The 27,844-nt window shown below is 30.8% G+C and overlaps 2 protein-coding genes across 7 annotated transcripts in view; both read right to left on the bottom strand.

Annotated features, from left to right (window-relative positions):
* LOC113392751 (1-acyl-sn-glycerol-3-phosphate acyltransferase alpha) overlaps positions 1–27,844 on the bottom strand; it is a 125,929-nt gene that overhangs the window by 29,669 nt on the left and 68,416 nt on the right. The window lies entirely within an intron of this gene.
* Raskol (raskol) overlaps positions 1–27,844 on the bottom strand; it is a 140,701-nt gene that overhangs the window by 70,841 nt on the left and 42,016 nt on the right. For 3 of the 6 annotated variants that reach the window (XM_026629349.2, XM_026629346.2, XM_026629345.2), the window contains exons 3-5: positions 19,846–19,967; positions 17,044–17,073; positions 9,531–9,714 (exon numbers count right to left, since the gene is read on the bottom strand). In XM_026629349.2, the coding sequence (XP_026485134.2) occupies positions 9,531–9,714; positions 17,044–17,073; positions 19,846–19,967 (336 nt within the window). Of the gene's footprint in view, positions 1–3,624; positions 3,756–9,530; positions 9,715–17,043; positions 17,074–19,845; positions 19,968–27,844 lie in introns of those variants that run through there. The other 3 variants (XM_026629350.2, XM_064220804.1, XM_026629358.2) reach the window with 2 other exon arrangements.

Genomic DNA, 27,844 nt, shown 5'->3' with positions numbered 1-27,844 from the left:
TGTTTAATTAGTGCACAGGATCACCTAAACGTTTCACGGGGCCAGCGACATTATGCTATGGTTAATAATTGCTATACATTATTTAATATTCATTTTTAAATGAAATTTAAATGTAGAACGATCACCAATATTCACATTCACAGCCATATCCTACCGCAATTTTAATTTTATAAAAGTCATTTGAAAACAGTCAAATTATAATTCAATTAAAAAAATATATTATATAAAAATCGGTGAACAATTTGTTTTCTACTTTCGAACGGTTGCCTTGTCTCTATACAAGAAGTGTTCATACAAAGACTAACTCTGTGAATATATTAAACGAGAAAATTATGCGCTTTCACAATTTGAATGGTTTATGTGCGTCTGTTTTTTAGTTCTTACGCGAATCCCTAAAAATCGAGAATATGTCATATCAAACATCTTTGGAATATCATCATGATTGGAATAGCTGTAGTAGAAAGTCGAGCAAAAAGCCTATTTTATGCTTAATTAAGATTTTTAATAAACGATGTTTCTATAGCGGGGCCATATTTATGTGAACATCTATAAAAGTTGTATATACTCAGTATACACGGTGAGTAATGATTATTTCGGATTTTACAAGTACAGTTTCCTCAAACAACTAAATTGTATAGAGATTATTATTATAGGATTTCATTTTTCTTTTATTTCATTTGATAGTACTTATACACAAGATAAGCTATATACATGGAAGTTGACAAACAGTTTAAGTTACTGTGTTAACAATTACCAGGACAGAAAATAAGATATTTGTATTAAATATAATCGTAAATTAATGACTTTATGTAAAGCATAATTTTTTTAAATGTTAAATTAAATTACTATTTTATACAAATTTGTTATTAATATATACATAATATATCTACAAGGAAATAACGAATAAAGTCATCGTTCATTGAAATAAAATAGATTCCGTCTGAATTCAGGAAAATAACTTAAATAATGGCTTGCAGCTCGAACCCTCTCGGCGCCATCTTTAACCGTCACACATCTTTTAGTTTGGCAAACTCCCAAATTGACCCCACATAACGTGCTTTACAAACTCAAGCTTTGTATGCGTTATATGTACAGAACACAAAACGATTTTTATATATTGCGATCCTCCAACAAATCGTGCATCAGCGCTATAAAAAAAGTGTTTTGCATTTTTAAAATATTACAAAACAAAAACTAGTTACGTTTTCAGTCCGATAAATTCTTAAGAATCGTTTAAAACATTACTGTGTTATAAAATTGTACTTTGACGCTAAATAGGTAGGTAACGTAAAACCAGGAAGAATTAATTAATTAGTGTTGTTTTTCTACTCCGTTTAAACGCGGTTACCTCCATCATGGCATTGAGATGGCATTCCGTTTCAAGAAAGTTTAATCAGAGACGGACATCGGATGGAAAAGAAAACAGGAAAACTAATCATGCCGAGACGCCAAAGAATGTTATAGAAGGAGCGAAACTATAAAATGGCAACATCGATGGGAACTATTAAATCTTGTATTGCAGAGAAAGGAAATTGAAAGGAACATTTGAATTGAAGGATGTTATTTTCAAATGGACTTTGTTTTTTTTTACTACATCACTATTTTAATTAATTTTAAATCGGATAATGTGACAAAATATGGCTACTCGATTCCTACAATATCAATTTCATGAGTTTCAATACCAGTCTAGATTGCACTATCAAATGACCCTGTTCAGACATCACAAGGACATACGATTATCCGTAAATCTATCGTCACACATCACTTAACATGAAACATTTATTGGTTACGCAATGATTGAAAACCGTTCAACAATTTCCATAATATTATCGTACATCTAAGAATTCAACTTTCGCTCGTTTTAGTTTCACCGATTTTGTAGTTTGACAACTTCTTAGACTTACAATGTTTCATCCGTTAGTGTTGTAATCGGTTGATGATTTTAGATCTTTCAATTGTGATGTTTTCGTTTAAACGTAGCTTGACTGAAGAAACTCGAAACTCGACAATGAATTTAAAGTGACTTGGTAAACATCGACACCCTATTGTATGTTGTAATATTATGGTAAAAAGTTATTAGTAGCTTCATTTCACGATCGAATTTCCTGTCTTGTACTTTAAATGTCACCTACATATATATACATAAAACATAGGTTTTGTTTATTGTCTTAATTTAATAACGTTGAATGTTCAATAAATAGTGTTTTTAAAAACTAGTTCAATTTATTTTTATTTAAACATTAGTTGAAATAAAATCGAAACTTTTAAAAACTCGTAATCGTGTAATGTATTTAATAATAATAATACATGAAAACAACTAAAATAAATAAAAAGATTTCTATACGAAAACATTTGTCCGATTATTTTTCTTTTTTAGTTGAAACAGATATAGCAATTAAAAATTACGACTGATTCACAAAATCTTATAAAATAATTCTTATTTATATATGGATATACAATATACTTGACCCCACAGTTAGAATACGCGCTAGGCTGTCTCTATCAGGGCCCTCTCCGGACCGCTCTCCGATCGCCATTACAAATGCTTCCAATAACTGCTAACCTGACACCCACATGATGTGCCATCAAAGCGAATTGGCCCATTGCATCACGTGTTGCAGGAAATAACCAGAACTATACCGAACTATTCCAATCTATATCGTCTTACGATAGCGGCACGGAATTTTTATGCAATACGAAAGTAATCTATATTGCATAACTGATGTATGAAATCAATAATTAACAGAACTGTTTTATCTCAATATCGGAAATCTGCGGCATTCGACTAACGGATTTGTCCCGTAACCGATGAATTGTGATTTTTCGCGATAAAAGTAACAGTGCAGATTCGTTTATCAATTAAATGATTCTCGAAGTAAATATATTGCAATAATCAATTTTAGTTTTAAATACGCTCTTAGGTTTTTTTTTTCACAATGATTTATATATTTATTAAAAAGTTTAAATACATTTTGGTTGTTACCAAAATATATTCAAACATTTAAATGTTTAAATTTGTAGAATTTGAAATATTTTCGTTATGTTATATTTATGTGGCCATAACTTTTTTTTATCATTCAAATTGTTATTAATAACCAATAAAAATGCAATGTGCTATTATGGACGCTACTGCCAGGCTCCTACGCATACTTATAATACCTATCGGATGTTTGCAGTGAATGATGCATCACTAATTATTTTGTTCTCAAAATAGACCTTACTTATCTTTAAAACAAAATTAGTAACATATTATTTAGAATCATAATTTACTTTACAATGATATGAAATGCATTTTCCACTTTTTGATATTCAATTTAATTTATCTGTAATGTGTTAAAATGATTTTATTTAAAATAGACGTCGCAGTGATATTTTTTTTCCTTTTAATAGTGTCAAAAAAAAACACATATGAACGAAAACATTAGGCTTGAAATCTTAAACTACTTAATGGTACGTTAAAATCGTATTTTATTAAAACTAACGAAAGAACGCTATTAAAATGTTAGCAATTAAACAACTGTCACCTTATAACAACAGAACAGTAATGATCCTTCATAATTTTTATCGTTATTCGAAACAGCTGATTCCGTAAACAGTCACCACACTATTCACTAAAATATTCACCTTAACACAAATTTAACGCACTGCGCAAAACTTTTTTGAAAAAGTAACGCGTGCGATTTTAACGCGATGTATCGATACTCGAATTTCGAATATACCGATGTGTTGCGAGTCGGAAGCGGCGTAACGCACTGGCGCGAACGCCACGCTCCGCTCGCAGACACCGGCAGAGAAATGTAGGGGCGTCAAAATATGTTACTATTGTAATGAACCTGCGTAATTTTCCGCTTATTAAAAATTAACATGCAAACCACACGAGGGAAATGGATGTGACGACAATTCAACACGAGCCTATTCATGAAAATGCACTTTTCCTTTAGGAGCTGCAAAAAAATTGCTAAATTCTTCACAGTCGTGTTACTATTTCTACCTAATTAGAATTATAATGTTACTATATTTATTTTATTCAATGTTAATTGTAAATACCATTAGTTGCACACAATAATCGTTGATTGGAAGAGATCGGGAGTAGTTACTAGTTAGTCCAACGTCGAACACGTATAATTTAAAAAAGCATTAAGTAGTTTAATTGTGTCTAATTATTTTTCTTTTTATGTATACATTCATGAGAAGAAATAAACCATTTAAATAATCGAGTTCTATCGATTAGATATAATTCTTTGTTTTCGTTTTATGAACTCCGACAACCCTGACTGCATTTAGTAGAGACAATAGACAGTAGCATCAACGGCGCGCCAGCTCTGACACCAGCTTATATGGATGAACAGCACAAATATATCAATATAATATTTACAATATGATTTAATTGAAAAAATATGTCATTTATATAAAACCTATTTTGATTAAGTAAAGCATTAATCACACTATTTACGCAATTTGTAAGAAACGAAATATTGATACTTTAGTAAACTCAATTATTATTAAAAAAAAAAGTTACATTAATTTAATATATTATTGGTTAACAATGTTTAAAACTAATTACTATTTTTGGTGGAGATGGAGGGTTTATGTCGTCCATGATTTTACCAGAAAAGATTTTGTTATTTTTTAATACTGAAAACAAGATCCAGTTTTAATTGTGTGGCGTTATAAATACACGATACAGTTGACAGAACGGATGACAAAATAGCATAAATTAAATGATCGAACTAGCACGCTCAAAATAAACGCGCTTACTTTAAAACCATGCTCACATGTGTAAATCGTCATGTGTGTACACAGACATAAGCACACAGCTACAAACTACCGCAATGCTTTTATGAAAGTTAATACTGTCTGTCTGGTTCACCTTTAAAGGCAACTACTTCCATTTCAACCTGATCAACTATAAAATCAGGTGACATGATTCATTTAATTTACGCTTTATATCTTTCGTACTTTATGAATAGCAAGAAGCCGGACTAAGTCGCCCACCTGGTAAGTCATCTGCCGATTGACATTGCGAAGTACAAGGTAAAATGCACTTAAGATTATCCATTGACTAGCTTTTGGTCGCGATTTCGTTTGTTTAGAAGTTGAGAATATTTGTAAAGTCTTTCTAAGAACATTAAGGAGCTGTTTAAGATACAGTAAGAATTGAACTTCAGAACGTTAGGTAAAAGTACTGGGTCTTATAATCTTATTTAGGTAACTATAATTTAGTAGTCAAATTAAGTACTGCAAAATCAAATTATATAAAAAGTTATCTATTTATGTCATACACGATTTTTGCAAAACTTTAACCTATTCGTCGAAGCATCATAGCGTATAGCCTTTCTTGATAAACAGGCTATCTAAGACAACACTAAAAGGATTTTTCAAACTAATCCGAGATTAGCGCTTTCAACCAAACAAACATACTCTTCAGCTTTATTATATTAAGATTGAAACTAAACTAATATTAAATGATTTGGTAATTGACTGATAATAGATGATAAACATTGAGAGCCGAGATGGCTCAATGGTCAGTGGTAGAACGCATGCATCTTAACCGATGATTGCGGGTTCAAACCGAGGTAAGCATAACTGAATATTCATGTGCTTAATTTGTGTTTATAATTCATCTCGTGCTCGGCGGTGAAAGAAAACATCGTGAGGAAACCTGCATGTGTCTAATTTCAACGAAATCCTGCCACATGTATATCCACCAAACCGCACAGGAGCAGCATGGTGGAATATGCTACAAACCTTCTCCTCAAAGGGAGAGGAGGCCTTAGCCCAGCAGTGGGAAATTTACAGGCTGTTAATGTTGACGGTTTATTACGGTTAGTACATATCTAAACGCATGCTTGGTAATGGTAATCAGTGTTATTTGAACTGAAAACATACTGTTTACTATTATTAATTTTATTTTTCATATCAGCATAAAAAATTGTCACGTTTGCCCACAACCGTTTGCATTTTAAGTATATCCAATTATGCAATGCCTTTTAAACCATATATTTTTAAGATGTTTTATTATGTGGTTATGAAAACTAACACTAACACAGCATACCATTAATCGGTAACACAGCCATAATAGTCAGTATTCCAATTTATTTAAAAGAAAATCTTTATTCAAATAAGTTAATAAAAGCACTTTTGAATCGTCATATTACAATATTGAATTAAATTAAAAGCTACCACCGGTTGTCTATTTGATAGTAGAATAGATGGTGAGTTGTTTATACGTATACATACTTTAGACAGTAATGTTATTTATAATAAATAACTATTGTTTACTGTAAGGCTCTGTGTACATGAGACCACACCGGCGCTGAAATGCAATACAGTATTATGTGTATTATATATCACAACCGCACCGTGTTTGGTAGATCAAAGTTCAGAATGTAGAAGGGCAATATATTCGTTATTGACGCATGTTTGTTATTATTTTGTACAGTGACAATACCAAATACCAAAATGTGATAATCCATCGTATCTAGAAAACACATAAAGTAACGAACATTGCAGACAATGTTTTAATTTTGTTTCCGACAATTCGTTTGTAACAGGAGTCAATTTCATTATATTATTGAAAAGTTACGATCACCAAGATGACCAAGATGTTTCGAATATTTACGAATTAGTATTAAAAATTGTTGGACGTAATCACGTATAACGTATAACGCTCTACAATTATGTGTAGCCGTGCCTTAAGTGCGTTTTATAAATCTCGCGATCCGTCACCGATGCGACTGCGGCGACATGTATACGATGCCAAAGTATTCGACAGTTACCTTCTACAAGAAAATCTAACTAATTTAAATTTCTGCCATTAAAAATCAATAATTTTATTTCTCGGATCACAGAATGATCATTTTATTGCAATGACAAGTTCATTTCAATAATTTTCAACAACAACAATGACTCAGAAAACGATACAAGCAAGGCTCGCCGTCTGTTGATTTCATTATAGTAATAATAATTCCCGTGATTACATTTTACGGTAAAAAAACAATGTTACAATAAGGAAATATACATCGATATTTACCAACATAACTTCAAAAGTCATGAACATGGAACAATCCGTTTCTTACTATATGGGATTCAAGTGCAAAATTGAGATACTTACAGTTCTGTCTTTTTAATTAAATAAAATTTTAGAAATGTTGTAATGTATACTCGGTATTATTATTATATAAATAAATCTTATTGAAATCCATTAAATAGTTATAAACAAAAACAAAATATTCGATTACAAAGAGTCACCTTAATATATGACACGTCCGAAACTAATCAGAAACTTACAATACTTTTGGAACAATTCTTACTAACCGCATTGCCGTTCGTATGGTTAACCACACGCCGCTTTCAGGTGTCAATGTATAATGACCTTTATTTTAAGGTACATACGACTCACCCTTATATCTTTGTTTACCTACATATTCGTCGGTACATTAACATTCAGGTCGGGCGTCTCTACGTTCACAGGAATCGTGATGTGTGCAAGCGTTAGCCGCTCAATTAGATCATGACTCAAATTTTGACGAAATTACAATTAAAACATTGTAGGTCAAACAATTATCAACGTTTTATGATGCGAAACAATAAATATTTTCTTTGTGTGTTTGCCCTACATACTTTGTGAATCTTGTCTTTTAATTGTCATTTCTTTCAGTGATCTTAATTTATTTCCCAGGAAGCAACTCATTACGTGATTGTCATTTTTTTCGTTCCTAACAAATTTTATTTAAAATAAGTTTTTTGTTTATTCTTAACTGTTGAGAGGGTTCGCATACTTATATAAATTGATCTCAATAAATTCACTGAACATATATTATTGTAGGGAACGACGAAAAATGTAACTCGTTTCTTATTTAGAATGTCTCTTTCGTCGCAGACCGTTTACTTTTTCTATTTTGGACTTGTCAGTCGATAGTTGTTTGAAAAATCGGTTTTACGGAATCAGACATTATTTTAAAGTTTAACATACGCGTTGAAGACACGTAAAACATTGATACAAACGATTGTTTCCATTAAAATAAATAGTATATTTTTTATTGCGGAATAAGCTATTGTTTTAGTATCACCTATTTCATAAAATAATATAAACCATAAACTAAACAAAATCCTCTCTGCCTTAAATAATTAAACAAAGTTACAATATTTAAAAAAAAAACAGGTTTTAACACGATTTACGTTTTCATTTCACTTAATCAACTAATCGTCTGGAAGTATATTCCACGAGAGGGATTGAATGTCACACTGTCCAAGTCAATGAGCAACGCTTAGGGAGCAATGTCAATTAAAAACGGGCAAGCCCTAATTGTCTGTTTGTTTCGATATCAGGGAAGGGCAAGACCATCAGACGGTGAAAATAAGCCTGTATGGTTTCTGAACGACTGCGTCTGCAATTTATTTATAATGCTTGTAAGTTCTTACTGACATACGTTCATCTGATTTTCCGGCAAGATAACATTCCACATAAAAAGCCTTATTTTTGCACGTTTCGTTCAACTCAATTTAAGTAAAGCGTAAAAACTTTACGAAATATTTAATAATAATTAAAAAATATGAATGTAGACGAAGGATGCACAGTAATGACAAGCTATCAGATTTCTTTTTTAAAAAAAACGTCAGAAAAAATGGTAGCATTAGATGTTCTTTATAGAAAAAAACACTGACAGCAAGAAACTAAAACGCATTAAAATATAAGCAGTAATGTCCAAAGCAGGAGTAAAAACAGTCGCAAGTATGCAGTTGGTGCGTGAAACTCGTTGTAATCGATTGGTGCCGGATGGGTGCGCGAGCGTCACCGCGTCATTCGTTAGGGCTGGGACACAGGGTTCAGTAAAGATTTATCAAACTACTGTACATTCAACTCGGTCATTAAGCATTGTTAAAAAAACATGATGGTTAAATTGTAGGAATGTTATTTTTTATATGTGTAAATTTCGTATGACACAATTTTTAATATTACTATTATTTTAGGTATGTACTATTTTAGGTATTGTTTAATTTTAACAAAAACAAATGTATAAAAGTAGCATATGGTTGATACTGTTAATAAGGCATAAAATGATTAAACTTAATTAATTGCCTCTTCTATTTTGTCCTCCTCTATAAAATTATTAATTAGATGGCAGCCCTATATACTAACCACTAATTAACGAGAGTTTACAAATACGTCACCAATTGTTTCCACTAATGCCCTTTAATGGGGCCACTCGCTAATGACTAATAATTCATACATCTATATTGAAAAGAAGAACTGTTCAAATTATACATAGTGAAATCCATTCCGATTATTTATACATATTAACATACTTGATGACTATTAAAAAAATAAGAAAAAACAAAAATTCGAATAACATAACACGGTGTTCTAATAACAATCACTCTGCCATCTAGCGTTGAATAGATATAACACTGAAAATAGTTATTATTCTTCAACATAGGTGTCGCTTATTTCTATTAGTAAAGCCGATCATCGGTAGATGCCGCTTGAAATTTTAAGTTTAAATATAACTAGAAATATATATTCTTACCTTGAGATGGTAATGCTCGTAATGAAACAGCATCGTCCTCTATTTCATCTTCAACCTCCTCTTCGGTAATAGATGGTGGTGCAGCCCAGCATCGTAGTCTTACTCCATTTCCAACGTTGCTACCGCCATCTATCCTCACTCGGGGCAGACTTCGCGTGGCATACTCTCCGTTATTATTGGATGTCTGAAACGTTAAATTTAAAAAATGTTTGTAATTTTTTTTTAATAACATTTTGTAAGAATTTCTGTACAGCATGGTCTACCTTAGATTAGTAGAGTATCATCAATTCGTAATATTGAAATAGATTGGTTTTAGAAATTATATTTTGGATTCGATATTACAAAACATTTAAAAACTAAACTGTATATACTAATTAGTTTAGCATCAACTCAAAACTTTAAAAATAGATTAGGTACAACAATAAGTAAAAATATATGTTATAAAATACGCGTAGTATTATAATACTAGAGTTTTTTTATTCAGTCCCTTGTTAGAAGAATACACAACTTGAAACACAATAGATAAGTTACACAATCATCAAAAACAAAATATCGATGAGCGTGTATTGATGGAACTTTCACTTAAACGTTTGAGTTCATTCACCATAAATAAAAACGCTCCATTATTTTAATCACAAAAGGATCACTACATATATTACTGTACAGTTGAACAAAACATTTAAATTAAAAATTAAAAACGAATACTTCGAATATCATAAATAATCTGCTTAAATGGAAAGGAGGCCTCTACAGTCTGTTACTTTATTATCCTATACTTACTTTATATATCCAAAATCCGATAACGTTACTGTTTTACATTAACTTATTAGGTACGTGTTTCACACACATGTAAAAATTCAAATGATTTATAAGAGTGCAAGGTCATTTGAATTAGATAACAATACCATGAATGGATCAAATGGCTGATGTTTGACGCATAGAATGGTAATGTCATTTGATATAACATAATACTTTATATTAATAAGTCATAATTGTAATTACAGTCATTATGTTCCCACGTCCTTCTATCTCCTTTCTAATATGCCCTGAATCATTCCTATCGACGCAATGTTTCAACGCTATCTCATCTATACTCTAGTTTTCCAGATAGTATAAAGTTTTATCGTTACAAGTTTTTTGAAATTCAAATTTAATTTTAAAAAGTAATAAATCAATAATGACTGGCCCACACACACCGATATAATTCACAAATAAATGTATTAAAAAGTTCTATGAAGTATAAAATTATAATATCGAAACAATATCGTTTGGACATTAAAAAAATACAATTTTTGTTTTGTACAGTCAAATTGTAAGTTTACTGCAACTTACAATGAAACAAGTTAAGTGCGGGTTAAGGGAACGAAATCATAAAACAAATTCTAACGAATCTGACCCAATTACACGTTTCGCCGAAGCGCATGTGGAGAAGACAAGTAAGCAGACCACCATGCTAGTGTTGCCACACATATAGCGCAGCCAATATTTGGGGCAACTAGAATATTGATGTGCTATAAATGTTCATACCAAAATTTATATAAATATAATAGTGTGTTCTTGTTAATATGACATCTTAACCCAAGAGTTGTCCAGGCAAAACTGCTTATTTTACTGGAGAAATCCATCATGATTATGTTAATCATAATAATGTGTTGATTGCAAATTTTGAGTCATTACGTTGTCTCAATGAGCTATTCATCGGCCTAATGATAATTCATACAAGATTTTTATTTAAAAACATACTAGCAAAATTAAGGTAGGTAGGTAGCTAAGCGTACTTGATATATATAGATATCCTAGTATGTATGCAGATAATTCATCTTTTTAAACAAACATAACAGCCTAATAAGGTATTTTCTTTACAAGTGCGGTATTTCTCAGAATGACTAGTGGCAACATCAGTCGACGTATATTAATAGAAGCCTATTAATAGGTCAGAGAAAGCACGTCGGGCATGATGGACCCCTCCCTTTATGTTATTAGATCTTACAAAGTTAATGTTATTTCGTTTTATTTTTATTTTAAACAATTGACTGTGTTTTAGAGGATGGTCTTTAGTAAAAGCCCATTTTAATAAAACATCGCTTCCTTGCGTCACAAAAATAGTTTTACAAGGAGTATATGAACTGTTTACTTATTTTAATAAATAAGTACTAAAATCGATGCATGCACTGTAGCTAGCTTAGTTGATCGACTCAATCAAAAATATTTGTGTGTGTTTATTTAGTTCTGTTTTTTTGTAACTTTTTATAATATATATTAAGTGAATGTTTTAATTTAACTTTGTGGGATAAACTATGAAACGAATTTCATATTATAGACTAATCTAACGTCTGTGATTTAAAATAAATCTCGAAGATTTCAATTAAATACGATTTAAAATAGATAAAAAATATATTTATAAAGGAAGTCCATTGTTATATGGTACAAAAAACAAATTCCATTTGAATAGTGACTGCAGAATACGTAAGGTACATAGCAAACTTTTTACTCTGTAGTCTGTAACATTAACTAGAACAGTTTAATAGCGTGATGTCATCGCTTGTTCTAACAGATCCTGTAGGAGTAATGGGGTTACAAAGCTTCATTGTAGCGTATAGCGTGACATGTGCTTCTAATTTTTACAGACTTATTCCTTACTGATTTGATTAATAAAGGATTAAAATCTATTGGTTAGTCCACAACACCATGTGGTCTATGTAGAAGCATGATTACTACCGTAATTGACTAAATACTTTTTATTAATGGACAAACAATATTACTTTTAAATTTTGTTATATTTCTATATCACATAGTATTTGTAAAATACACAATATAGTTTATACAAAAATAAATATATACGTGAAGTTTCTTAAGATTGCGTTACATAAAAACTACTTATCAAATCTACTATTGCAATAATAAAACAAAATCCTATGTAGTTTGAGAAGGAGCATATTCCACCAAGCTTCTTCAATGCGAGTTGGTGGTGTATCCACTTGTGACATGTTTATTCTACCGAATCTTGTTTTCCTTCATCGCCGAGACGAGACGAATTATAAACACAAATTAAGCACATAAAAATGTTGTTGTGTTTGTTTGTGGTTGAACGCGCAATTATTGTTTAAGGCGCACGAGTTCGTTTAAATCACTAGGCCACCATAGCTTATAGTATGTCCCTACTATCTTCAAATAAATGTCGATCTTGTACTATTCATTCTTGAATATCCCAATTCCTAAAGAATTATGAAGCTGCGACTTTCACGTCGTTGGGCGGCATGTATACGGTGGAGTTATTAAAGTAACCAATTCCAATACCATCAACTAACTAAGTAATAAGCACAACGAATATCGCTTAATTCATATAATTTACACATTGAGAAATAATTTGATTAATATTTTTAAATCTGTTCCTCAATTAAATGTGTTTAAACTTTAACAATTTATTTTACTAATTGCTCGTATTCTTTAATACCTATAACTTCCTTTATAAAAAACTAACTATCGCCCTTGAAATTACTTAAACTATATATAAACTTTTAATATATTTGAAGTGAAAAAATTGATTTGTTTAACAATGATAAAATTAATCTTTAACTATGAGTATTTAAAGATATATTTTGACGAAATAACAATTTTAAATAAGTGCATTTGAAATTGATAATTTCAAGAAACTCATTTCGAGTATCAGTGACCTAGAACATGGAATATGAACATTGGATTTGTTAGTGACCCAGTGTAGTAATTACACGAGGATCGTGACATCTTCGTTCCCATAGTTGACGGGACATTAACGGTGTAAGAAAATATGCTACAGTGCCAATGTGTATGGGTGGCCTTGGCCATTAGATGTCCAATAGCTCGTTAACATTATTTAAAAAAAAATCATCGTATATAATTTAATTTATACCGATAACATTCTTAAAGTTTCCCTTTTCGGTCTTTGCTTCCGTCAAGAGTTGATAAATTAAACGCTAAGTAAAAAAAAAAAAACAATTAAATTTAACAAAAGCTAGATGAGAAAGATAATCAAAGCAAACAATGTACATTTCAATAGATGCAAAACGCAAGTAAGCTTTTGAATAAAAGCTCGTCAACACATTTCAAATCAATACGAACATGTTAGTGAGCAACTAAGCAACGATGATAAAACCTCAGAACTGAGAACAGGTACAATAGAAGTGGTGTATGTCAAGCGTTGTAATCATAAAATATTTATTATTGTCTATTGTCGATAGACGAACCAACCTTTTCAAAGTAGAAACCTATTTGCGCAAAATATTCCAATCCAATGCAATGCAATAAGTTTTGCTTCTGTACATACTGAGTTCCTAGGTCCTATATATTATTTTTAAATATTTGTGACACATTAAAAATACTAATCATGGAGGCACTAATGGATAAATTTGAATTTTCATTATCAAACACAGGGATAACATACAAAAAACCTTTTAGTACAATAAATAAAAGTACTTACTGATATCGTAACAATTTGTCTTATCCTAAGAATGTTTAAATATGTTTTATTACAAATTCTTATTATTTATTGTATTTCGCGTATTCTATAAAATAAACCAAATAATAAATCTTTCACGGTCCAGTTGGTAAGGACGGATTGGACAGTTCGTCTAACATTTACTAATAATGTGTTAGTAAATGTTTGACGAACTGCTTTATATCTGATTTAACAATAATGCAGAAGGTATTATCTCCGTAATTCGACACACTTATTAAATCTTGATTCCATTTCCATATTACTCTGGTCTAAGGCAAGTATAAATCGATAATTGCTTGCATAATACACATGTGCGCATCATGCACCTGAGCGTACATTGGCTTCGCATAAACACAAGTACATATTGTACTTAGCCCAATATACTTAAAGAACACAATGCAATGTCAATCCGTACGTGTTGGAAACTATTGATCCGTATCGTTTTCAAATGCAAGTTCCGCTGGAGCTGCTTGTAAATAATTTTCCTATGGCAGTATTAAATTATCTGGTAGCTTTACATTTCATACAATCTTGTATTCCCTATTAATAGTAACCACGACTCAAGTACTTGCAAGAGCCTACTCGAAGTAAGAACGTCCAAACATTTCGATGTTGATTGTTTTTAAGAATAAGATTGACGGGTGTCCTTTAATTAATATTGGCAGTTCAAATTGGACATTAGGACACAGATAAAAAATGAATACATAACTGAAATGTCTATTTAAATCTAAAGGTAATACAATTAAATTATGTAAATGATGCGTAATAGTAATAAATAAAAAATATTTCCGAGAATTTTGTTCAGGTGTAATCGATTCGCTAACAAACGTGTCGTGTCGAATGCTTTCCAAACTAAATACACCTCTCCTATCCTCTTCGAGTGAAACACAGCAATACATACAAATAGTACTTAGCACGTAAATAGCCCGGACCGGTAACGAGTCCCTGTTACTCGATACTCGTAGTTACTATCTGCCAGGCGTTCCTCTCCTCATTGTTTTATAGAGTCGATTCGATAGCCTATTGTTGTTGAACTATGAATAATCGACTTACTATTTGAAATTAGTACTTATGTATAGATTAAACTATTACGTACTAAAATATCCTCTGCGTAGGTTCATGTTTTATACATGTAAAATGATAATCGACATCGTTTAACTGATTATCATTATGGTTGGTTTTTGTAAGTATATTTTTCGTGTAAATTTTTTGCAATCCTTTCTCAAGTTAATAGCGCTACAATGCAGTTTATATAAGTTATTAGACTGCCAATATCTATGGGCGTTAGACAGTTTTTACCGATCAGCTTTCCTATTTTAAATTTGAAAAAAAGAAGTATACATGATAAATTATATGTATAGCTGTACATTCCGCTAAACCATATATTTACACCTAAAACAGCACACTCATTTTAAGCATAGAAAGATAAGTTCAATGACCTTTAAAGTGTATAAACATTCGATGTTAACAATAGCATCATATCAGATACAAATTGAAACAAAATAAAAACCTCAATATTGTTCTTGAAAATTTGAACAACCCACAAATAATAAAAAAAACGCTCTCAAAAGGGTCACGTGTTACCGACTTAAGTTCACCGACATAAAGCCATGAGTCAGAACGATTTGCCTTAAACATTAAACGATATTCGCAATGCTCATAATAAATCGTTTTCAAACATATGCTATTTATTCACGCTCCCGTTTTTTAAGTACTTATGTACCGGACTTTATGACACTTAAAACGTGTGCATAATAAGTAAAATTTAAATGAAAAAAAAGTATGACAGTAAGGTTTTATTTAGACAATTTTATTAGAATATATTAAACTTAAAATAGTCTATGCAGGTTCGACTGTCTATTATTTAAATTAAATTATTATTTATATTGTTATCCCAAAAAAAAAAAATTAAAAATGTATCCCTAAATATTATTCAATCAAATTGACAAATTTAAAAAAGTTTTATATACTAAAAAGATTCTAAAGTTGCTTACTGATATTGCTAGTGACATAAGCGATTACATTTCTATTTAGAACACCGTTCTAAGAATCTGGATAACCACCGCCAGTAAATACCTAAGCCAAGTCTATGTCTTTATTTAAATAAATACCACATGTTTAAAATATGTGTTAATTGCAGCCTATAAAATGAAACACATACGCAATTAAATGAGTTGTGTGTCGAGCTAGAATTATTAAGTATTATTACAGATGAAATGAATACATTATTCACATAAAGCTGAAAATTTATTGCAAGAACTAACCGAATAGCCGAATTCAAATTATCGGAGGTATTCCGAGCAAATTTTCCACGTTCCACGACCGTTTCGTTATTTTGCCCTGTGATTGATTCAAACTACTTTAATCATATAAACAGTTTTATGTCATTTGAGCAATGCAATAGCATTATGTATAATTATGTCCTGTTTTGGAAAAGGAAACTTTCTTAGTTATATCTTAGTATAATTTCAATTTCGGTAAAAGGCCGAAGATACCGAACACCGAATAGTAGCCGAATATTCGTTGCAGCTTCAACAACTATTATGTATTATATTAGTTCCCGTGTGATATACCTACGGTTTGATGTTCACAATAATGAATAATGTTTGCAAAGTAACCAGATTTAGTTACTAAAATTATTTATTGCTCTGTAAAACCGTGACAGGTCGAATCACGAAACGTTCAATTCAGCTTGTCAATTAACACAACCTTATTACCCGTGGTATAAGGACTAAAATGTATTATCACACAAGTGGGTATAACGATCAACGAATAGATTTAAGTACTACAATTAGACCACAAAAGGAAAGTAGAGCACATGTCACTCTCAACAACAAAAACGCAATGCTTTATAGTGTTATAACAACTAAATAAATCATTGTGACTACGAAAACAAACAAAACAAGACATATTAAGTCATTTTAAAATGATTAAACTTATTACCAACTAGAATAGACTAGTTTTGTATTTATAAAGACGAGAATTACTTAATCAAAACAAACACAAGGCAAAAATAAATAACACTCTCACATTTCTTACCTTATAGTCCAAATAGAAGCCAGGAAATGACTGTTGGATAGCGTGTAACAATAAAATTTTATTAAGAAAAATAAAATGCTAAATTACAATAAATCATGAGTTATTATTTAAAATAACAATTTAAATGATATGCCTCGATTTGTAAACCGCTTAAAACCCACGACCACGGTTATAGACATAAACTTTTTTAATCGTTACATTAATGTAACAATGAACAGTAAAAACAAATTGAGAATACGCTTCCGATGTCATAACTAACACAAATTGCTTTGAGAAACGGGTTGATCACGTGAAAATAATATCATTCTTCTACACGCTGACAATTGGCGTCACTGCTGTTATATTAACAGCACATATTACTTAATACGATTATTAAATATAAATAGTAATAGTTAAAAAAAAATCATAATAAAAAAGTATACATACAATATAACAAATTTAGAACATTATCTGATTTAGTGGTTTTTATTAGGTTGAATAATTATTTGCTATAAGAGTCAAATTTGAGTGCAATTCGTTATATATAACCTTTCAACATTATTATAATTAAAGATTAAACGTTAACGTTAACGAAATTATATCTTATTAACGCAAAAACAAGTTACATTTCTGTCACATGTACCGAGTTACGAGATTTTTTTTTGTTACCGTGTTAGACCCTCGCTAACACTTTGCCAATACCCATTAAATGATATCACTACTGCAATGGACATTAAGATAAGATACTATGTAAATACTACTGGACTGGTTTCCAGTTCCGTCGGTGTGCAAGGAGTTAGAATTCAAAGAGGTAAAATACATCGTATTTGTTTTATCTGTATTTGAAATTTTAGTTAGAGCTTTTAAGTTGAAAGACAAATACATCCTCTCATTATTTATTTAACATTATCTGTACAAAAAACTTAGTTTTTACTGCTTATTGTTTCTGAATATTAATATAAAAATAATGAGTGATTTCGAAAAGGGACTTTATTAAATATACATAATCGTAAATTTAGTTAATTAAAAAGAAATTATTTAAACATATGTAAATGATTTTCTTATTAATTTTATATAATGCATAATATGTAATCAATATTTGCAACCAACCATTAGAGGAAAAGCTTTTTCTATATCAAACATACAGGAAGACTATTATAAGCATAAGTGGAACTTCTCTTTTGTTAGGGCAGTTAGCTTCGATTTATGCATTAAACCAGCACAGGCGCCCACGCTTCAAGGCTCTGTTTGTACTTTAGAGAAATACTCAAATACATTATCTTTACATACTGAACTCTTATGAAATAAACATTGCAAAGTGTTAAAAAATAAAAATAGGCAAAATATACGTAACTTAATGTTTTAGTTATTTTTATACAATATTTAAATATAACTAATTAAGGCGATCAGTACTCACATATATTATTTCATATACAAATCATATCATATTATATATATACTGGTTTCTTACAACTTACCACTGAAATAGTTTTTTTTAAAGTGCTTACACTGTACATTCCAATACAGCTGATTCTAGTAAAACATTTAAAAAGGAAATTATTACTCATGCTAAAATGTCGCACAAATTTCCTTAAATTTGACTCCTATCGAAGATGTATCATATAAAAATCATAGTATGACGTGAGCACTGGTTTTGAATAAACGGTGGACGTTTTTGTGATACTCATCTCCTAATAATTATCTAAAATTATAGTTATGGTGAAATCAGTTCTAAGCGCACGCAACACGTGCACGCGATTCACTGATATAAAAGCGGACATTTTGTCATAGTCACTTTGTATAATTTAAAAAACTAAGTCAATGATTTTGGATTACCAGATAAAAAACTTTAGCAAAATTACCGTTATAGTAAACAAAGTTGTCTATGATTATTGCGTTCATATTTAATCGTGTATCGACTTAAATAATGATTAAATGGTATTTAACTTATAAGTTTTTATGTAAAATTTTACATAGCTATTTCGGAATACTATTCGAAAAGATATCTAAAATATTATGCTTCGAAAAATAATTCGTATAATAGGCAATTTTTTTTTATTATTTCATATGAAGTAGCAGTCTTTACTGGTAAGACTAACATATATATGAGGTATTGATTTTTGAAGTAAATATAGAAGTTTTATCTCAATTTTTCAAGCATGTTTAATAGTTCAGAATAAAATGGATCTGGCCTCATATACATTACGGATTGGAACACAACACAACGTATTTTTTACAAACTACTCGTAATCCGTAAATTTTATTCTATTTCTTTGAAAGTTTTTGCAATAAGTGAAAATCGAGAGTTTCAAGTAAAAGATAAATTACCTCAAAGACCAGGAAAGCGGAACCGTTGACCTAATATAGCTCAAATTTATAGACAAAAACAAATAACAATGTCTGCTCAATATTCAATGTTCCGTGCGATGCATTGGCTATTTTGTAAGTTTTCAGTCAAAACTAATGATGATCATTATTTGTATCACGACGTCCTTGCGCTAATTGTAATTGCAAATGTATTCGTATGAATGAACAAATCGTGCAAAAAATTTTTTCAACCGACAAAGTTCCACATTTGATTGAAACAGCTCTAGTAAATCCGTTACGCTCTATTGATGTCAGATATAATTACGTTACTATGTCCGGCTTTATGATATTGATTACAAAATATCAAACAATAACCGTATAACTAACTATAAAAAATAACGTCTATCTTGGAATATTTGAATAATTATTTGAATTAAATGTTGATCGACAATAAATTAAAATAACAGGATGTTAGAATTATAATAAAGGTTGTATAGAGCTGTCTGGCATACTTACAGCTAACTCTTCACTAGTGTATGCTGTGAGTGTCCGTCGGTCTTGCTGCAGGACACAGTAGAATGGCTCCCAAGAAGGAGGCACACCAACAACGGCACCACTAACCGCACTTGTCGCTACATCTGAAATTAATTAAAAAAAGAGAATTAATTAAAATTTATATGATTATTTTTTAATTGAGCTGTTAAATAAACCAATGAAGACGACGGGCTTAATTATATGCTTGTTTATACGGATAATTGTATGAATATATTCTAAAATACAAGCTATGAGTCTACAACTTCGTTTGCCTGCAGTTTGATGTTGATTTGAATATATTATTATATGGAGATAAAAATAATCCTAATATATCTTAGAACAAACTGAAGCAAGTAATCCCCGAAGTTATTGTTAATACCCTGTAAATTTCCCACTGCTGGGCTAAGGCCTCCTCTCCCTTTGTGGAGAAGGTTTGGAGCACATTCCACCACGCTGCTCCAATGTGGGTTGGTGGAATAAACATGTGGCACAAATTCTTTGAAATTAGGCACATGCAGGTTTCCTCACAATGTTTTCCTTCACCGTCGAGCTCGAGATGAATTATAAATAAAAATTAAGCACATGAAAATTCAGTGGTGCTTGCCTGGGTTTGAACCCGAAATCATCGGTTAAGATGCACGCGTTCTAACCACTGTGTCATCTCGGCTTCTAATATATATTTTCTTCAAATATAGAGTTCAATAAATGTAAACATTACAGTTATAACAATTATTATCAAACCAATGATTATAGTATGACAGAGATGAGCTTTTACAATTTACGACTCAATACATGCAAATAGCCCACCGAGAGCAGGGAAATTAAATGTCATCGAGACATTGTGTGTAACTGTTATATTAACTCATTACCAGAGCCTATATAAATATATAATTGAAAAGCTATTAAGTCTAATCGACTTAACCTATTTTCTTATATAATTTAATTGCACTTATAGCAAAGTAACAGGTGTTCTTACGAGGTAGTATAATGTTTTATACTAACATCTAATACGGTACGTGGAGATTACAATAATTTGTGTTATAAGTCAATTACATAATAACTAATTTATAACGATAATTTAACGAAGTAGGTATGTGGAACGATAGAGGTAATTTATATATGTAATTTTACCTGCGTCTTTACTCGCGATCAATTTTAATAAGTCATATTATAATAAGTCATAACATATAACATATTAATTTAATAATACATCAAGCTAAAAAATATATACGAATTTAATGTCAAACATTTACCCTCGGCTAGCCCCACGTATTTCAGGCATTATTTCCCTAATTTTATCAAAAATCGTATAGCTATTTTTGCGTGATTAAGTAACAAACATTGTATTATATTATATATTAGTAGGATTTAGTATGTTATCTATATCTATATATTAATATGTCAAGCAATAACTTTGTACCCCTTTTTTACCAAAAAGACGCGGACGGCGGTGTATAGAAATTTGGCACTATTAAAGTTTATGTAGAGCACTCCTTGTGCAGGAAACTAATATTAAACAAAATATGCCTTAGAGATGCATTAGAATAATTAAAAAAAACATGGCAAATAAACTACACACACTACAGTGCGTTTAACACACACGTTTATCTACATAATACTTAATATGAAACATTTATAGTTTACGTTCATATTGCCAATGATAACACACGTCATGTCAAAGATGAAAATCAATGACTTTTTTTTACATTTATATTTTATTGTAGAAGTTTCAAGGTATCGTCCAGTTGAGCCTCCTTTTTTCTAAGTATATTTCGAATCAACGCATCTAATATTTCATTAGCAATAAATTACGGTCGAATTTCGACCAATGGGCGATCACTAGTATGTATAAATATGTGAACAATTATTTGGTAAATTCTACTAGAGAAAATACCAATACCGCTTCAAATAAGGTATAGAGATTGCTAGTTGATACCAATTGTTGTCCCTTATATGGCGATAAAGCACAACTTTCCTGTACCATATACCCGTATTTATAGGAGTTAATTCACAAAGGCCTTGACGCCTTGTGTCTATACAAGGGGAACAATAATTGTTACCAATTCTTTTCAATGCATATGCGCAGCCGTTTTTACATATTGCGCTTATTGCGCACGCAGTAAATATGTTAGACGCAAACCAATCCAAACTCAACCATGAATAGGTATCACGGTACAATGTTGCATTTATTGCAAACGATAATTCTAACGAAACAAGGTGTGAAATGCGAACTCGTCGTTTATTGTCGAGCCATAGACAAAATTATAATAAGCCCTTGTTGCGTACATTCGAAATATTCCGCTTTGTGAAACAGACGACGGTTCTACAGTTATTTAAACCTAGTTGCGGTCAGTGGAACCTCAAGGCTGCGACGAATGAAAAAACAAGAAGGCTCTGTACGATTGGACGGTTGCATCGGCATTACAAGTCGATAGGATATTGGTAATAAATTTTACACCAAAATGCATACCTGATTCTTTTGAAATACGCGAATTAACAAACATTTTAATTATTTTTTTATTAAGGTTTAAGTTGTTTCAACAAACCGATATGTAACCTGCGTTGCTATCTGACGACGTCTTACCTAATTGAAACCTGTAGGAATAAGTCACATCCTTATCATAGATACCTTCATCTTTAACGGGGACTTGCTTCTTTGTATCGTTCTAATATTAGTATATATGTATTGCCGGTAGTATATATGTATAGGCGGTCAAGTCTCTTCCAAGAAAGACAAATGTTGACAAGTAATCACGCGAACGTTTAAATATTATCTCAGGATCAAGAATATTACCTAATTGATAATAATAAGTAATTGTCTGTCTATAAAATATGACTCTATTTACGAATCTTGTGTTCTAATTCCATAACACATTATGTTCTCGTTATAACACTGGCTCACCATATTATATTACAAACTTGATCGATTGTAATGTATTAAAATTTTTGTTATATCTGTTTTTTTTTCTATAACAAGAAATATATATTTCAGTTATTAATAATTTATTTAATACTAATTATTATAAAATGATTATTAGACTGATATAAAATTATTATACAATTTATTGAGTGAGTTTTAATGATCTCTACCGCTAATAACTTTTTTTATTGAATCTGTAAAAGTATGAGTGTCTTGATAAAAATTTAAAATATTAAACACAACTTAGAATGAATCGATGTTTAAAAGTGCCGAAAATAATTAATTATATTATTATTATTCGTCGTTATTCAGAATAATGAAAAATCTTCAAAACTATATAATTTATCTATTTAATCGTCAGCCCTGGTTGCATATAACTGATTAATATAACAATATTTATTTACAAAAATCTATTAAAAACCTATGCCCTTAATGTGTATGAATACCCAGAAACATACAGACACACATGAGAACAATGGCGGCAATTGGAGCACTTATTCAGCTAATAAAAGTCGTTGACGCGACGCCGTACGTTGCAACGTGGATTAATGCGTTCCATTTAATCTATTAAACACTGACTTACGATACCATCAGCAGAAGAAAGCTCAACGTTTTCGAATACACTTATCTTTGAAATACTTTGTAACCCTTACAAAAAAAACTTCTCCATACCATAGTTTGCACTGAATCGTAACTTGATTCTATTCTTACATGATCAAACTGTGTTATCTTTATTAGCCATAATTTTTTTTTTTTAGGTACTAACTTTATCTTAAAACAAAAAGATTAGCTTTCTTCGTGATTTAAAAAAAATATCCTGGGTACTGATTTGCCAACACTATCAACTGATGCCTATACCCAGGTAAAAATAACCGCCTGATGCTTTTGTAATGGAAACTTAATCAGATGATCAATATACAATTACGAGTGGGACTAAATTGGTTTCGAATCGAAACTCAATAAGACATGCAAGAAACCATCACGGACATAAACACATTCACGTACATGCTTATACAACATTCACACATACGTATATCCTAATAACAAAAAAAAAATCATACTCTAATCTTCAAAAATCGTCCCGAATAAAAATATCGTTAAATAACTTATAACAGAAAGTTAACAATAGTAAAAATGTCACAAGATGTTGTTGTTTAAACCATACTCTGTAAGGCAACGAAACGGATATGTAAATTTAAATTTAGCTTTAGATTTAATTCACCAATTACGCAGTTTAGTGACCACAATGTATGCACTGATGACGACATGAAGTATCTACAATGAACATAATTACTTACTTTATGAAAGTTGTGGAAAGGGCACTATGAAGAGGTCTAAACTCTTTCGGTTTGTACCCGTCCAATAATAATCGTTTTAAAGTATTAAAAAGAAACCTTTAAGATCTAACGTACAATTTTGTGTACATTAAATTGTAGGCATGCGGAGTATTATTATAGTTCATTAAACAGGCATAAAATGCATCCCGCTGAGGCGATGAGAGCAATCGAGGTCCATCTCCGAGACGGGCAGGCGTTCCGCTTTACACTACGAAACATGAGCTTGTTATCTTTGCCGTCATTATACATGCATCCTTCATAATCAATTATTACAAATGCATTGAAAAATGTGAAAACAATTTTCTTTATATTCATGTTTAATGAGGACCTATAATAATTAAAACAAAAAAATGTTTTCATCTTGAACAAATATATGTATTTCTATAAATTACTTTTATTTACTTGAAAATTATGTGAAATGCCATAACTTATACTTAAAGACTTGGTTTTAGCACATAAATGTTTCCTTCCTGCAAACGATCTTTACAAAACCGGCTACATCCTAGAATTTAATGTTTAGAGCCTAGTTAAAGAACGGTTTACAAGTCTTCATACGAACGAGAAATACTCGTCTCTCTTATAATAAGTTTATGTGTGGCTCTGCGGATGCGGCGGCGGGATGTGATAGGTTAAAGACTTGCCGCTACTTGAAATGCGCATCAAATTCAAATTTAATCAAGTATTCAATGAAATAAAGTATTATTATCATCCCCGTAACAATCGGTATAACAAAATCAGTTTCTACTCTTAATAGAAATAAAAAAAATTAAAATACTGAATAAAAGAAAAGTATGTTGTAGATTCATAATTATTTGTTCGGACTTTTGAGTCCATGTTTCTTTTAGTGCGTATTATTTTTGTCGTTATATTTCGCTCCGTTACTTTCGAATTCAAACTAAATCCTGCATAATAAATATGTTAATTTACATATGTTATTACATATAGTAAACCTAAAATTAATTTATTTCTATATTTAAGTCGTTGTAAGAAGATATCCCGCACCAAATAGGTTTACACGGAGTAATATTGGATTTGGCAACGTATCACCCAGATTTAATCAGCTACACGAATACAGCAATGTCTCTCAATCCTAGCTATTATCCGGTCTCGTAGCTAGTCAATATTGTATTAAAAGTAATAGTAAAAATAGACTAAATTATAATTTGTTCAAATAATTTTTTTTGTAATCGACAACATAATGGACTAATATACATATTTTATAACATTGAATAAATTATGAATATTGAAATACGTCTGCATTAATTTGAACGTAGAACTTTTTAAGACAAGAATCTTTTGAAAAACTTTTAACCAACTTCACTTGTCGAGAAGTTTAATGACATCGATACATTTACAAACATTTAAATTGATATAAACAGCTGTGGAACTTTTATCATCATATGGTATGTTGACATTTACAATAGTATGCAATTAATAATAGCAATTATGTTTACATACGGACAGGTATTACAACACATTACGCTGTTAAGCTCGCCATCCATTCCGTCTTTGACGGACATTGCCTGACAATGCCCTCTTGGGTATATATTATGACGCCTAATAAAATAAGCTAGGTTTAGATCCTGGACTTCACTGGGAGGTATTTTAGAAACTATTATAGATATTTATGAAACTTATCAAGAATAAGAAAGTAAAGAAAATATCGTTTAAATCAAGTTTAATAACAATTTATGTATTTCGATTATGGTGTTGCATATTTATAAATCCATAATTTATTACTGGCGACCCTGGCTCCCGTGGGCAATGATAACAGCAAATGACAAGAGAGAATGGGCATTTTTATATTTATTAATTGCTAGGAAGTACGCAGTCGCCAGCCGCGGGTTGCAATACTCAGCCGAGACATTTCATTAACGCGAAATAAGCCAGTGCTCATACAAGGCCTAGTTGTCAAGTTTCGCATATTATAATTAAAGTAAGGAAACTAGTACGCTGTTAAAGTAATTGCGATACAGTTAACGGATATAGCTGATTGAAGTCGATTTATTTTTATACATATTATATTGTACAACCAAATGTACCTTTAATATTACATTTATTTCATTTCATTTATATTAATAGTTTTATATAACCGTTAATGTTTTATTATAACTATAAGTTACAGCATAAAAAAATATTCTCGAACGTCTGTTCGTACGTCGTTCTTTTGTCTATTAAATAAATTTAATAATAATAGATATAAGCGTTGTACATATATAAAATATGTTTAACTAACGCTATTTGTGTTACGTTTAGAATATGATATGTTGTTATACTTTACACAATTAATCGTTATAATATATGTGTATACTACAATCTTATAAGTGTATCTTTATACGATTATGTAGAATCAATTTCATAATTCTATATATTACTTAATAATACTTGTTTTTCTGCACGCCATAATGGTAGAGCAAGTCTTTAACAAAAAAGTAAAAAGTTCAATGTATTCCCGCACGATCCCTAGACAGGGTAAAACTAAAGGTCACTCGTCGACCAACAACAAAGGCCGTTTAGAGGCATAACATACTTATAATATGCATACATATAACGACCATAATATAACGAGGAACGCTATAATAATTACATTTTTATTAACATACGAACATTCTAAATTACACTTAACGGTTTCTTATCTTGTTGCTTCATCTAGATTGGAATACATATTTACCACATTAGTGATATAGCATCTATATGCCAAATTACACTGACATTGAACTAGATCAGTAACATCGTGAGAATATAACGGCCAATTCAACCTCAAGCGGCAAAGCGTGGTCGGAATTTATCCATTCAATTATGGTATTTAAATTAAACATGGCGTCTTTTGTAACTCTTTCATGCTTGGAGAACAATATGCATGATATGTATTGTGGCTTCCTGCCGAGTGATTGCTGCGTGGGCGACAGTATTCGTATCACAAGTAACTGTACGCTTCTCAACTGACCGATTCTAATTTTGATTTGTTTGAGCTTTTCTTAATACATTATCACGATTGATAAATATTGACATTAGACATGTTTCACATTATACTATATTCTTTAACAAAATACTGTACTGTAGTTATGGTTTTTCTTTACGTTAAAGGATATTTTATTATGATATCTAAATAAATAAAAAACCTAATTGAATATTTAGTAATAAATAAGTCTTATAGTTTTTATATTGAAAATTGGTAAGCCTTTGTAAAAGTACTACTCAAATGCGACGACGTCGTTTAAAGAATCTAGTGACGAATCCACCCTTAGGAATATGTCTCCCTTACGGATATAATATATTCTCTGAATATAAATGACATCACCCTCGAAGTAAAGCCGGTGCAATAAAAAAAGGGCATTGCTAAAGTCATTTCATTTCACAATCGACAATGTCTTCGAGTAATATCTCTTATTAAAAAAAAAAAGAAAATGTCGTTATTTAGCTTTCTCGAGTGAATGTATTCGCATATATTTTACTGATATAAGGTTTTTTGTTTTTAAGTCGATTTTTCGCTAGTGGTTTTGAAATCAAATTAAAATTAATGAAAACTCGAATATATTCTAATTTCGAAGTAAGATCATATACAATAGCTACATCATATCTAACACTAATAAACATTTAACATAAAGTAGTACCTAATATTACCCGCCGCGTATTGGAAATGATGTAAACGCTCGGACAGCTCAAGTGTAAAAATATGTTTTACAGAAGTTACCAGACTATAAATCCAAGTATGGTCGTCATC

The sequence above is a fragment of the Vanessa tameamea genome, chromosome 5, assembly GCF_037043105.1.
Source record: "Vanessa tameamea isolate UH-Manoa-2023 chromosome 5, ilVanTame1 primary haplotype, whole genome shotgun sequence".
In the NCBI taxonomy this organism is placed as follows: domain Eukaryota; kingdom Metazoa; phylum Arthropoda; class Insecta; order Lepidoptera; family Nymphalidae; genus Vanessa; species Vanessa tameamea.
This window is presented reverse-complemented; position numbering and strand designations above follow the sequence as displayed.